General features: G+C 43.1%; 1 protein-coding gene across 2 annotated transcripts in view; it reads right to left on the bottom strand.

Annotated features, from left to right (window-relative positions):
• Positions 1-8160: 8160 nt before the first annotated feature.
• The window catches only part of RCAN1 (regulator of calcineurin 1), a 91874-nt gene continuing 86283 nt past the window's right edge, over positions 8161-13751 (bottom strand). For both annotated transcript variants that reach the window (XM_069760779.1, XM_069760780.1), the window contains exons 3-4: positions 13021-13180; positions 8161-10636 (exon numbers count right to left, since the gene is read on the bottom strand). In XM_069760779.1, the coding sequence (XP_069616880.1) occupies positions 10458-10636; positions 13021-13180 (339 nt within the window). In that variant the 3' untranslated portion in view covers positions 8161-10457. The remainder of the gene's footprint in view (positions 10637-13020; positions 13181-13751) is intronic.

The following is a 13751-nucleotide window of genomic DNA, read 5'->3' as shown; positions in this document are numbered from 1 at the left end:
CCTCTCAGTAGTGAGTCTCCCACCACCACCACTCTTCGTTGCTTCTTGGCTGTACTTTTTGCTGTCACTTGTTGCTGTGTGCCCTTTTCTTTTTTGCTTGCTGGTATTGCTTCATTCTTAGGTGTGCCATCTTCATCCTCTACAAAGATTTGATATCGGTTCTTCAGTTGTGTGGTTGGTGATTTCTCCATGGTCTTCTTGCTTCTTTTGGTCACATGCTTCCACTCATCTGCTTTTGGAGGTTCTCTGACACTTTTTGCACCTTCTGTGACCAGTAGAGATGCTTCTGTTCTGTCTAGAAAGTCTTCATTCTCTTTGATGAGTTTCAAAGTTGCTATTCTTTCTTCCAGACCCCGCACCTTTTCTTCTAAAAGGGCCACTAGTCTACACTTCTGACAGGTGAAATTGGATTCTTCTTCTGGTCGATCTGTGAACATGTAGCACATGCTGCAGCTCACCATGTAGGTTGTCACATCTGCCATGTTGCTCCTAGATCCTGCTGACTTGCTCTGTGTTTTCCTTCTTGTGTAATCTACTCAGCCAAGCTCTCTTGCAATAATGTCCTACAGGCAAAAATTCGCGCGCCGTATATAGTATAATGTGATTCCCATAGTCCTCCATATAGCATAATTCACTACCCATGGTCCTCTATATAGCATAATGCAGTCCCCATAGTCCTCCATACAGTATAATGCAACCCATAACTCCTCCGTATAGCATAATTCACTCCCCATAGTCCTCTATATACTAGAACGCATTACCCATAGTCCTCCATATACTATGATACACTCTCCATATTACTCTATATAGTATAATGCACTCCCCATAGTCTTCCATATAGTATATTGCGCTCCTCATAGTCCTCCATATAGTATAATGTGCTCCCCATAGTCCCCCATTATTATAATAATGCACACTCCATAGTTCTCCACATAGTGTAGACCACACCCCATAGCCCTCTGTACAGTGTCATGTACTCCCAGTCCTTCATACAGTAAAATGCACCCCCATAGTCATCTATACAGTATAATGCACTCCCATAGTCATCCATACAGTATAATGCACCCCATAGTCATCCATGCAGTAAAATAATGCACTCCCCATAGTTCCCCATATAGTATAATGCACCCCTATAGTCATCCATATAGTGCAATGCACTCCCCATAGTCCTCTATACATTATAATACACCTCCATAGTTCTCCATACAATACAATGCACCCTCAAAGTCCTCAATACAGTATAATGCACCCTCACAGTCCTCCATACAGTATAATGCACTCCTCATATACCTCTATATAGTATAATGCACCCCTATAACCCTGCATACAGTATAATGCACTCACCATAGTCATCCATACTGTAATGCACCCCATAGTTCTCCATATAGTATAATAATGCACTCCATATAGTGTAATGCACTCCCCACAGTCCTCCATATAGTATAATCCACCCCTATAATCCTACATACAGTATAATGCACTCCCCATAGTACTCCATACCGTATAATGCACTCCCCATAGTCCATACAGTATAATGTACTCCCTATAGTACTCTATACAGCATAATTCACCCCATAGTCATGCTTTATGGCAGCCGCAAAGAATGAGAGATGATTGATAAAGAAATGTGATAAAAGTGATGACGATGCATATAAAACGCATATATGTGTGTATAGAATGGAGCTAGCCATGAACAATAGATGGCCATAATTGAATGCATATGTCTCTGTCTGGATAGTGGATCTCTAGAAATGTTAAAAAATTAAGAAAATGTTAAAAAAAATCTAAAAGTTAAAATCACCCATTTTCCCATTCTAAAAATAATAAAATTATATATATATATATATATATATATATATATATATATATATATATACTGCTCAAAAAAATAAAGGGAACACAAATACCACATCTTAGATATCTCTGAATGAAATATTCCAGTTGTACATTTATATTCATTGCATAGTGGAATGTGTTCAGAACAATAAAACATATCAATTATGTAAATCAAAATGAATATCCCATGGAGGTCTGGATTTGGAATGATTCTCAAAATCAAAGTGGAGAATCTAATTACAGGCTGATCCAACTTCAGTGGAAATGCCTCAAACAAGGAAAAGATGCTCAGTAGTGTGTGTGGCCTCCACGAACCTGTATGACCTCCCTACTGTACAACTCCTGGGCATGCTCCTGATGAGGAGGCGGATGGTCTCCTGAGGGATCTCCTCCCAGACCTGGACTAAAGCATCCGCCAACTCCTGGACAGTGTGTGGTGCAACGTGACGTTCGTGGATGGAGCGAGACATGATGTCACAGATGTGTTGAATCGGATTCAGGTCAGGGGAATCGGCCAGTCCATAGCTGCAATGCCTTCATCTTGCAGGAACTGCTGACACACTCCAGCCACATGAGGTCTGGCATTGTCCTGCATTAGGAGGAACCCAGGGCCAACCGCACCAGCATATGGTCTGACAAGGGGCCTGAGGATCTCATCTCGGTACCTAATGGCAGTCAGGCTGCCTCTGGCGAGCACATGGAGGGCTGTGCGGCCCTCCAAAGAAATGTCACCCCACACCATTACTGACCCACTGCCAAACCGGTCATGCTGGAAGATGTTGCAGGCAGCAGATCACTCTCCATGGTGTCTCCAGACTCTGTCACGTCTGTCACATGTGCTCAGTGTGAACCTGCTTTCATATGTGAAGAGTACAGGGTGCCAGTGGCAAAGTGGTTCTGTGACAAAGGCCAAGCATCCTGCACGATGTTGGGCTGTGAGCACCACAACCCCCATCTGTGGACGTCGGACCCTCAGACCATCCTCATTGAGTCGGTTTCTAACCGTTTGTGCAGACACATGCACATTTGTGGCCTGCTGGAAGTCATTTTGCAGGGCTCTGGCAGTGCTCCTCCTTGCACAAAGGCAGAGGTAGCGGTCCTGCCGCTGGGTTGTTGCCCTCCTACAGCCCCCTCCATGTCTCCTGGTGTACTGGCCTCTCTCCTGGTAGCGTCTCCAGCCTCTGGACACTACGCTGACAGACACAGCAAACCTTGTGTGGGCTGTAGAGTCCGTCTCATGCTACCACGAGTGTGAAAGCACAACCAACATTCAAAAGTGACCAAAACATCAGCCAGAAAGCATTGGTACTGAGATGTGGTCTGTGGTCCCCACCTGCAGAACCACTCCTATATTGAGGGTGTCTTGATAATTGCCAATAATTTCCATCTGTTGTCTATTCCATTTGCACAACAGCATGTGAAAGTGATTGTCAATCAGAGTTGCTTCCTAAGTGGACAGTTTGATTTCACAGAAGTTTGATTTACTTGGGGTTACATTCTGTTTTTTAAGCGTTCCCTTTATTTTTTTGAGCTATATATCAAATTTGGTATTGCTGTGGCCATATAAGTTCTTACTGTGAAAATACATTTAAAGGCTGCTAATGCAAATAAAAAAAAATAATAAAGAATGAAAATACCAGAAATGCAGTTTTTTGGGGTGGGTGGGGGGTCATCTCACCTCACTTCCTACCCCCCAAAAATGAAGTAAAACTGGTCAAAAAATCGTATGTCCCCAAAAATGGCAGCAATAGAAGCTACAGCCCTCCATGTAAAAACCAAGCCCTCCTACAGCTCCTTCGACGGATAAATAAAAAAAAGGACGTCTCAGAAAAAGTCACCAAACTATATATATTTGATATCGCCGTAATCGGACTAACCTGGAGAATCAAATTTCCAGGTCATTTTTTACCAGAGAAATTAACTTAAAAAAAAAACAAAAAAAAAAACATGGCGGTAATATGTCGTTTTTCACTATTTTTCTGCAGTTGGATATTTTTTTTCATTTCCAGTACATTATTCAGTAAAATGAATGCTGTTATTCAAAACTACAACTTGTCCCTTAAGGACCAAGCCACCATAATGCTAGGAGGACAGAAAAATAAGAAAAAGATTACGGTGCTTTGCAAAAATGAGAATTGACCTTGTTCTGTCCCGATCAATACAGCAAAGCTGAGAAGTGATGTGTCATTTTGAGATTATGTTTTTGCATTTCCTAGAAGGCAAATTAGGAGGTCACGGAGCCATGATGACAAATATGATTGAATCACTCAGCTTTCCTTGGGACGCTACAGAATTTTTTTTCTAGTGGCAAAGATGACAGAGTAGCCAAATTACACCCCTTCTAAAAAGGTGCAGTTATATTGGAGTGATAAATATATAGCAGACCAGAACATTATCATCATATTTTTCTAGCTGGGCATTAATAAAGTATCACTGCACCGTTACTGATGTAATGTCTCCCCCATGTGGATGAAATACAAACTGCAGAAATAATACATTTAAAAGGGGTTGGGTGGAATTTCACAAAAATTGCCCTTCAGAATTTTCCACAAGACGGGTCATAAGCGAGTTTTCCCAGAACAGGAACGGGAACTTAAAACTGTTCCACAAATTGGGATGCTACTACTGGGAGATGTAAAAATGATCACTATGTATTAAGTCAAATCTGCCAATAGGGACTTTAGATGATAACCGCTGTAGGATGGCAGCCATATTCGTTCTCAAACTGCTCAATCCATTTTTTTTTTTTTTTTTTAATTTTACAGGAATCGGTATAAAATACATAACATTTTTTTAAAAATTCCACATTTAAATGTCCTGCACTGTAGTGCTTTAGTGGTCACATTGCAGGGGCTCATGTCACCAGTTCCTTGGAGGGTGGTCATCCTACTGTAGTTGTAGAAGTGATTGTGTACCTGTTGTAAAGCTGGAGCTGGACAGGTCATGGATGGGAGGTATGTGCCACCAAGGTGGCTAGCCTCAGTGATGTAAGCCCCGGAGAAGCAGGCTCCAGCATGGATAATGCTAATAGGTCTTTTTTTTAATGGGCCCAGGTTTGGGGTCCAGGCTTTAGGAATGTCCAGAAGAGCGGAGTGGGACTGGCTGTTCCCATATCTCCAGTTCGAAGCCTTGGAACAGCATATTTAAGCTCATTCTGTGTCTGGATGTGTAAAGCGGAACGACCATTACTGTGGTTTAGTCTCAGCCAGAGACCGAGAAGTGTGGAATGTAATTTATACGGATGACACTGTACTACCGCATGGACAGTTTTCTTTCTTTACCAACTTTTATGCTGTAGAAAAGGCCATCTTCTGTTTGTATTCTGGATGTTTACGAACTGTAATAAGCCACAAAGGACTTTGTGCATGTGTATACTGCTGCCAGAAAGCGAGGATCTCTACACTGTCTGGTGTCCCAAGACCTTCATTACAGTGTGCAAAAAAAAAAAGGTCAAAGTCACAAGTGACAAATTATAGGGACACTCTGTATGGGCACTGTACACGTTATATCGAGGCTCCGCACACAGTATGTATTTCAGCACCGCATGACGCCATTTGTTCAATTTATTCAAGAATTAAAACTAAAAATTGAAAATTGTTTTTAAAAATGTTAAAAAAAGAAACAAATTGCTGCATCACCCCCTTTTCTGCAAAGCTACATATAGGCCCACAAGTTCCAAATTATTATGCAAACGTTAATTTTCTCGGATTTTTCTATAATGGTTGATGCCAATGATTCAGTACAATATCCAAACCATTGAACGCTAGAGGATGAATCACATTTTATTGCAAAAACCTCACAATGATAACAGAATTTTTTTTCAAAACTGAAATAAAACTCCAAAATTTGTAGAATTTGCAGCGTTGAGGTCACATTTACTGTAATCAAAAACATTAACAGGAGGATGTCAGTGATCCTCGAAGAGCTTGTGTTTATTAGAACGGCCTCCCACCCGCATTGCTCGAGGATACTCCCAAGGTTCTCAATAGGGCTGAGGTCAGGGGAGGATGGTGGCCACACCATGGGTTTCTCTCCTTTTCTGCCCATAACAGCCAATGAAGATGATTTTGCCTTATATACTTTGTTCTCTCCCAGTGATTCCGGCTGAACACGACTCCGCCACCTCCTTTCCGACATCGCAGTCTTGTTTGGGACATGGTGGCCATCCACTACTCCATCTATCTTGACCATCCAGGGTTGCACGGCACGGATTAGTAAACAAGACTGTTTCACAATTAGTCTTCACGTATGTCTGGGCCGATGGCAAATGTTTCTTCTTGTGAGCACTGTTTATTGACGGCCGAGTAGTAGGTTTATGCACAACTGCGGTGTCTGGAGGGTCCTGCACCTTGAGGTTCACAGGACTCCAGATGCACCAGCAGCTTCTAATACCTCTTTGCTGCTTTGTAATGGTATTTTAGCATTTGTTCTCTTAATTCAATGAATTTGGCAGAAACCTTCCTCATTATGCCTTTATCTGCACAAAACCTTCACTCTTCACAGTTCAATGATCACGCTTAGGTTTTTGTGAAATATCTAATGGTTTCATACCTTTCATAAGGCATTGTACTACATGACGCTTTTCAGGAGCAAAGATCATTTTTCTTTCCCATAATTGCTTGAAATCTGTAGCTGCTTAATAATGCGGAACATCCTTCTTAAGTAGTTTTCCTGTAATTGGTCCTCACCTGGCAAATAATTATCACAGGTGTTTGAGATTGATTTCAGTGATCCTGAGACACAAACCATCCATGAGTTTGTGAAAAACAAAAAAAAATTACATCTTTAAATCCAATTTGCAGAATAATTTGCAACGCGGTATCTTACGAGGTTGACATTATATAAACAATTTCTTCACTAATTAAAAGAAACCCTTTTATTATTTCCATTGGAAAAAAAGGAAATCAGTGAGTAGAGGCTGTAAGAACGTCACAATACTTTGATTTACAGCTCGATCTGCAGTGCATCAGTGCAGAGTGAGCTGTCAAAGTGCTGGAGGGCGCGTACAGCCTCTACTGGCTGTATACTGAAGGATGAGCGAGTAAAGCCACGCATCTAAGGCTGGTTTCACATTTGCGTTTAAAAATGCAGCGTTTTAAACGCAAACGCATTTGGTGAAAAAACGCATGTAAACGTGTTTAAACGCTGCGTTTTTTTGACGCATGCGTTTTTGCATGTTTTAATACAAACGCGGCGTTTTGACTTTTTTCATGCGTTTGCGTTTTTTAAACGCATGATGAGAAGTGTGTGACAGCTGCCAATCATCAAAATCAACAAGAAAACCCACTATAAACAGAAATAGCTAGGGTTAGGGTTTGGATCCCTAGTAACCCTAGGGATCCTAACCCTAACCCTAAAGGGATCCTAACACGAAGGGACCCTACCCCTAACCCTAGGGACCCTAACCCTACCCCTAAGGGATCCTAACCCTAAGGGACCCTACCCCTAAGGGATCCTAACCCTAACCCTAGGGATCCTAAACCTAACCCTTACCCTAAAGGGATCCTAACACGAAGGGACCCTACCCCTAGGGACCCTAACCCTACCCCTAAGGGATCCTAACCCTAAGGGACCCTACCCCTAAGGGATCCTAACCCTAGGGATCCTAACCCTTAGGGTTAGGATCCCTTTAGGGTTAGGATCCCTAGGGTTAGGGGTAAGATCCCTAGGGTTAAGGTTAGGTAAGGATACCCTTAGGGGTAGGGTCCCCAGGGTTAGGATCCCTTTATCAATTTTATGGTGGGGGGTGGCGTATCAGTGTTTTCTTGTTTTTTTCTATAAAAACGCATGCGTTTTTAACGCAACCAAACGCATGTGCTTAAAAACGCATGCGTTTACATAGACAGCAATACGTTTTTTTGCAGCAAATAAACGCATGCATTTCTGCAACACAACGCATGCATACAAAAGACGCATGCGGCGGCAAAACGCATGCAAAAAAAGCATGCGTTTTTAATGTTAAGTATAGGAAAAAAAACACATGCTTTTTTTGCGGTAAAACGCAGCGGCAAAAAACGCAAATGTGAAACCAGCCTGAGACTGAAAGCCACAGGGAAAAAAATCAGCATCTCTCAGTTGTCGGGCTTTCTGTATGTCAGTCGGACACTGAAATGCTATTAACCTGCACCCTATATCTGCAAATAAACAGAGTGTGGGGACAGGACAGGTTCCCTTTAAGAGGGCAACTAGGGTTGAAGTAGTCAATGAGAGAGCTACGGTTAGCACACATGGTATAGTAAGTGGTCTATATTAGTTTTGCAATAAAAGGGATTGTCTGCAGACAACAAACAAAACAAAAAGGATCAAAACTGGCAGATACAGACATGAATACAAAGGGAGTTTATTGTCAGGGAACATTTACATAACAGATGAAATACAAAGACAGGAAAAAAACAAAAGATCGGGTTCCTGCCGGAGAGAAAATCCACCAAGAAATCAATTGTGTCATCAACAAAACATATCAGAATCACATTTTATGTTCCCAGGGTGACAGCATCGTTCATCCGGGGCTTCCTGGTTCTGCCAGAGGTGCAGTGAGGACTGACGGGATGTTATTCTCCTCATTCCATCACCCTTTAAAAATGTGACAGGTACAGAAAACCAGAAACAGCTGTGTACAGATGGTTTGTCTGATGAAAGGAAGGAATAATAGTAATTTGCACATTTTTTTTTCTCAATAGAGCATGCAAGCAAAGTCTCCATATTTCAACTGGGTCTCTGATGAGAAGCGGTACCCTCCTCTGTATTCCCTGCATTACTTAAAGGGGGCCGCCAAGGACATCAATATGAGATTGGTGGTGGTCCGACACTATTTGCAACCCAGCACAGCGCCATTCACAGTGTAGTGGCCATTTTTGGGTACTGCACCTCAGCTCCTATTCACTTCAACAGGACACCAAGGACAGAACTGTGCTGTTGAGGCTCCGTCACCTGATCAGTGGGTGGTACTTCTTGTAAAACATTATCCACTGCTTAGTAAATAAAGACCGTCTTCACATTGTGTCCATAGGCTACAAATGGAAATCTCCCCATACATGTATTAATGTACTATAGTATGCAAATTGCCTCTTCAGAGAAAAAGAGGACTCTATAGCGCCAACTGTTGGAAGTATAGTGAAAGGTCTCGGTTTAGCATCTGTCCTATGTATAAGAGGTGCATGGACCCTTTCTATGGCTTATCAGGGGCTTGTCCTGGTGGCCGTACTCAGGAACAACCTTTGTATAATTTTGGTTTTATCCTTAAATCTACTTTTAATCAGTATCAGACTGAAGCTCCGCCCCCTTGCCTATGGGTGTGGCTTAGAGATAGTTTGTAATAGTGCAGGCGGAAATGAGGGGGGAGGCTCCTGCTGCAGCCAGGACCGCTAGAAGGAGGGAGGACGTGGCTGAGCTCCGGAGACGCACAGTGTAGACTAGGTCCCGTGACGTGAATTCAGAATGGACATGTGAAATATAGAACTCACCAAATTGTTATGGTATAGTCATGTGACCTGGACCGCGAAGGGGAGGAGCTTATGCTCATTTGCATTTAAAGGGGGTAATTTGGGGAGTAGCACCAAGCCCAATAGAGGCAGCCATTTGTAGTCTCACCTAGCAGTGACAGAATCCAGGCCTCGAATAGAGAAAATCTATTGTAAACCCACCTAAAACATTAACATAATATTGGGTCATGTGACTAGACCGACGCCATTTTGAAATTGAAAAAAAAACGATACTGTAGGTCACAATGTGGACTCCAAAAGCAGCAGACAGGACGCAAGGTATTGCATACTTTATCTCACGGTCTTTCCAGGATCACACGGACATCATACACATTCATAAAAAGCTATTAGACTGCGAAAGTAAAAGTCATTTACACGATATCAGATTGTAAATACGATCAATAGCTAATAAACCAGTAAGGTAGAAAGTCCAAAGTTTTTTTTTTTTTGTCTTATTTTTGTTTTGTTTTTTTGACTTTCGATCTCATGTTCCGTACAACAGAATTAAAAAAAACAAAAAAAAACACTAAAATCGCCGCCAGCTCGTTCTGCGAGTACAGTCACACAGTTCACCGGGAAAAAAATAAAATAAAAAAAAATAGAAAATAAATCTAAAACTAAACCTATGATAGAAAAAGTCAGCATCGAGATCACATGCAAAATAATATTAACAACAAAAAAAATAAAAAAATGTTGTACTCTTCCTCCCAGCTTGCAATGGACAGGTGTGCGCATACCAGCAAATATGTAGAAAGATGGGTCACGGTGAAGCCGCCCACGCGCCTCTGCACGCGACAGGCCGACTAGCAACAAACCCTCACTATTCCATTAACGTAAAAGCTTTGGAAAAGCAAGAAAAAAATAAAAAAGAGGCCTCGAAACCAGCAATCTGCCCCCTTAACAGTTGTTGTTTAAGGCCCAATGGACTCTCCAAAACGCAAGGGCGCTGCTGCTCGACCTAAAAAAATGAAAAAAATAAAAACAAGCCTAAAAAAATACACCGGTTTGGAAGAGCCGAGTGGTGTATAAATTCGGCCTCTTCCGCCGCGGTGCCACACACTGAGTTTTCTCGTCCTCAGGTTACAAAAATTTCATGGAGTGAAAATGGCGTCTGTCCTCAAAACGCGCTCGCCGTCCTCTTCAGCTTAGGTGGATGGGCATGTAGTCTGGCCGCCTCGTTTGGATGATTTTTGGTTTGGGTTTGCTCATGCCGTCCTCGTCTTCTTCCACCTCGAGTTCATTTTCGGGATCGCTTTCGCAGACGTGGACGACCACGCTGGGGGTGGTGTCTGTGGCGGCGTGTAGTTCGTACTGCTCTCCTGTGAGGGGGGGAAAAGGTGAAACTGTCAATATTCCCCTATAATAAATCCCTATGTTAGAGAAGATGCTCACAATGCCTCTGCCCTGCTGAGATCTCCACCTACCAGGTATAATCTGCGAGGAAACCTGACAGTAAAGGTACCGTCACATTAAGCGACGCTGCAGCGATCTAGACAACAATCCAGATCGCTGCAGCGTCGCTGTTTCGTCGTTGTGTGGTCGCTGGAGAGCTGTCACACAGACAGCTCTCCAGCGACCAACGATGCCGAAGTCCCCGGGTAACCAGGGTAAACATCGGGTTACTAAGCGCAGGGCCACGCTTAGTAACCCGATGTTTACCCTGGTTGCCAGTGTAAATGTAAAAAAAAAAAAACACTACATACTTACATTCCGGTGTCTGTCGCGTCCCCCGGCGTCCGCTTCCCTGCACTGTGTAAGCGCCGGCCGTAAAGCAGAGCGGTGACGTCACCGCTGTGCTCTGCTTTACGGCCAGCCGGCGCTGACACAGTTCATGGAAGCGGACGCCGGGGGATGCGACAGACACCGGAATGTAAGTATGTAGTGTTTTTTTTTTTACATTTACACTTGTAACCAGGGTAAACATCGGGTTACTAAGCGTGGCCCTGCGCTTAGTAACCCGTTATTTACCCTGGTTACCAGTGAAGACATCGCTGAATCGGCGTCACACACGCCGATTCAGCGATGTCAGCGGGTGGTCCAGCGACGAAATAAAGTGCTGGCCTTTCTGCTCCGACCAACGATCTCACAGCAGGATCCTGATCACTGCTGCGTGTCGGACACAACGATATCGCTATCCAGGACGCTGCAACGTCACGGATCGCTAGCGTTATCGTTGTTAAGTTGTTCAGTGTGAAGGTACCTTTAGGGCTCCATCTATTGTTGGATTTGTGCCTGTATTGTGTCAAGTGTTTGGTGTTTTGTGCTTTTTATTAATTGCAATAAAATAATCTTTCCATTTTTGTCTATTTTATGCGTTCGCCTTTTCTTTTTTCTTTCGCTACTGTTGATGGAGTTTTGGGGTTTCCAGATGTTTTCACCTGATTAATCATCTGCAACTTTTCAAAAAAGTCTATAAATGTGTCGCAAAATGTACTCCAGTCATAACCTGGAGTAACTCTAAGCAAGTCAGGTTTTGTTTTTTTCTGGTGCAATTGTTGTGACATTTTAGTGCAAAAAGTCATAAGTAAAAAAAATAAATAAATAAGAGCTATATATTGTTTTTTTTACTTTGTGCAAAATCATAAACTGTGTGCATGAGTTTTGCTCAAAAACTCTCCGTGAACACCAACTAAATAAGTAAAAGGGGCTTAAACCCTGAAAATGGTGAATGGGGCCTTAAGTGCTGGACATCTCAGCAGCGCCACCATAGATGGCGTAAGTATTGCGCATTCACATCAATGGGCTGTCCAATGCGGGACAGGACGGGTCGTTCAGAGCGAGAGACGCTTTAGGTGACCGCTTTCCCCACATAGATGTGGATCCAGAATACCGGACCCAGCCCTATTAACTAGAGTTCCCGCTTTGGATATGAAAATGGGCTTTTCAAAACGGTATCAACCCGACTCTTTTGGGATATTAATTTCTCCATCAGGGTCTGTGGAAAGCAGGACTACCATATCAATGGGCATTATCAGTGTCGGACTGAGGGGCTAAGGGCTCGCCGGTAATCAACTCCGGGGCCCCACTTTTCAGCTACATGCAAATAGGACTTTATTCTCATTCCCAAATGTATATAGCAATAAAGACTAAAAAAAAAGATGCTGCCTTTGTCTGTACATGGTGGATTAAGTATACAGCTCATATAAGAGGGGCCCACCAGGGAATTCTCCTCTTCTCCTGTGGGCCAGTCCCAGCCTGGGTATTATACAGCTTAACGCTGGTGGTTGTCACTCGGAACATATCAGAGGCCAATGTAAATGAATAATAATGATATATATATATGGCGATATTTGTCAGCGCTGTCCTGGGATATTTTTCCCCCTTAGGCTAATGTAGGAAAAATGTGCTGCATAGAAAAAATAACGGAGTGATTTTGTCTGGAAAGAATGGAAACTTGGCCTCGCGCACATTGTATAATCAGACAGCTATTTCTGGACAGCTCCGAGGAAACGTCCCCTGGCGGTAAGGACCAGCGTGTAACGCCACGGCCTGGGCTAGATCTCCAGCGCTGCGGGCTTCTTACTGCTATCTGGCATTGACGAAGCAAAGCGGGGAATCATACTGATGTAGCTAAGGTTCACTTCTTCATGGGAGAAGGGAAACCTACCGCACAGAGACACCAAAGTGTTTCGCCCCTGCCAATAAAACCTCAGGAGCTCTATGGCTTATTATTCAGGGTACGGACACATGCAGCAGCTCCTACCTGGACCAAGTTTGGAGATGGCGTATAGAAGATCGTAGTTAATAACCGGGGTGGAGTCTTCTGCTTGTTTCCAGCCCACCGGAGGGGAAGCGGGAGGGGAGATGAGGAACTGTTTCTCTGGGTTTGGTGGCGCCAGGTGTGAACTTCCTATGTGCAATGTCTACAAAAGAAATACAAGGATGACATTAATACAAGGACAGGTCAGAGGCACAGTGACTAGGGATGTCCATCTTTCCAGAATTTATATACTTTTTAAACTTAGATTTATGTATTTCGAGCTTTGGGGTTTCATTAAAAATATTGCACCTTTTGCCTTCAATAGTCTTTGAGTTGCACTGTCTATTGCTGGCTCCAGAATGAGTTAAACGGTGCACATGAATCGGGCAACTCCTTCTAATTACTATGTTCTTCTATGTAAGATGACCCCCCCTTCCAGAGCAGACACTGTTTCGGTGACGCCGAGTCTTCTGGGGTTCACGTTTCCTTATAAGGTCACGCGAGCCCCTGAAGACCCAGAGCAAACATCGCTGGATCGGGATCGCGGTTTTTAATTTTACATGGAGGAACATAGCAATTGAGAAGTAGTGGACAACCCTTTTAACAAAGTAGATCTTAAGTCAGTCCTCTATGAAGTTCAGATGGGAGAGCCTTTAACTCTCTTATCTGTCTTTTTCCTCCCAGCTGATTTATGAAGTTGAATGTGCATAGAAACAAAGAGCCTCGAAAATCCA

Source organism: Ranitomeya imitator, chromosome 3 (assembly GCF_032444005.1).
Source record: "Ranitomeya imitator isolate aRanImi1 chromosome 3, aRanImi1.pri, whole genome shotgun sequence".
In the NCBI taxonomy this organism is placed as follows: domain Eukaryota; kingdom Metazoa; phylum Chordata; class Amphibia; order Anura; family Dendrobatidae; genus Ranitomeya; species Ranitomeya imitator.
The sequence above is the reverse complement of the archived record's forward strand: the minus strand, read 5'-3'. Positions and strand labels throughout refer to the sequence as shown.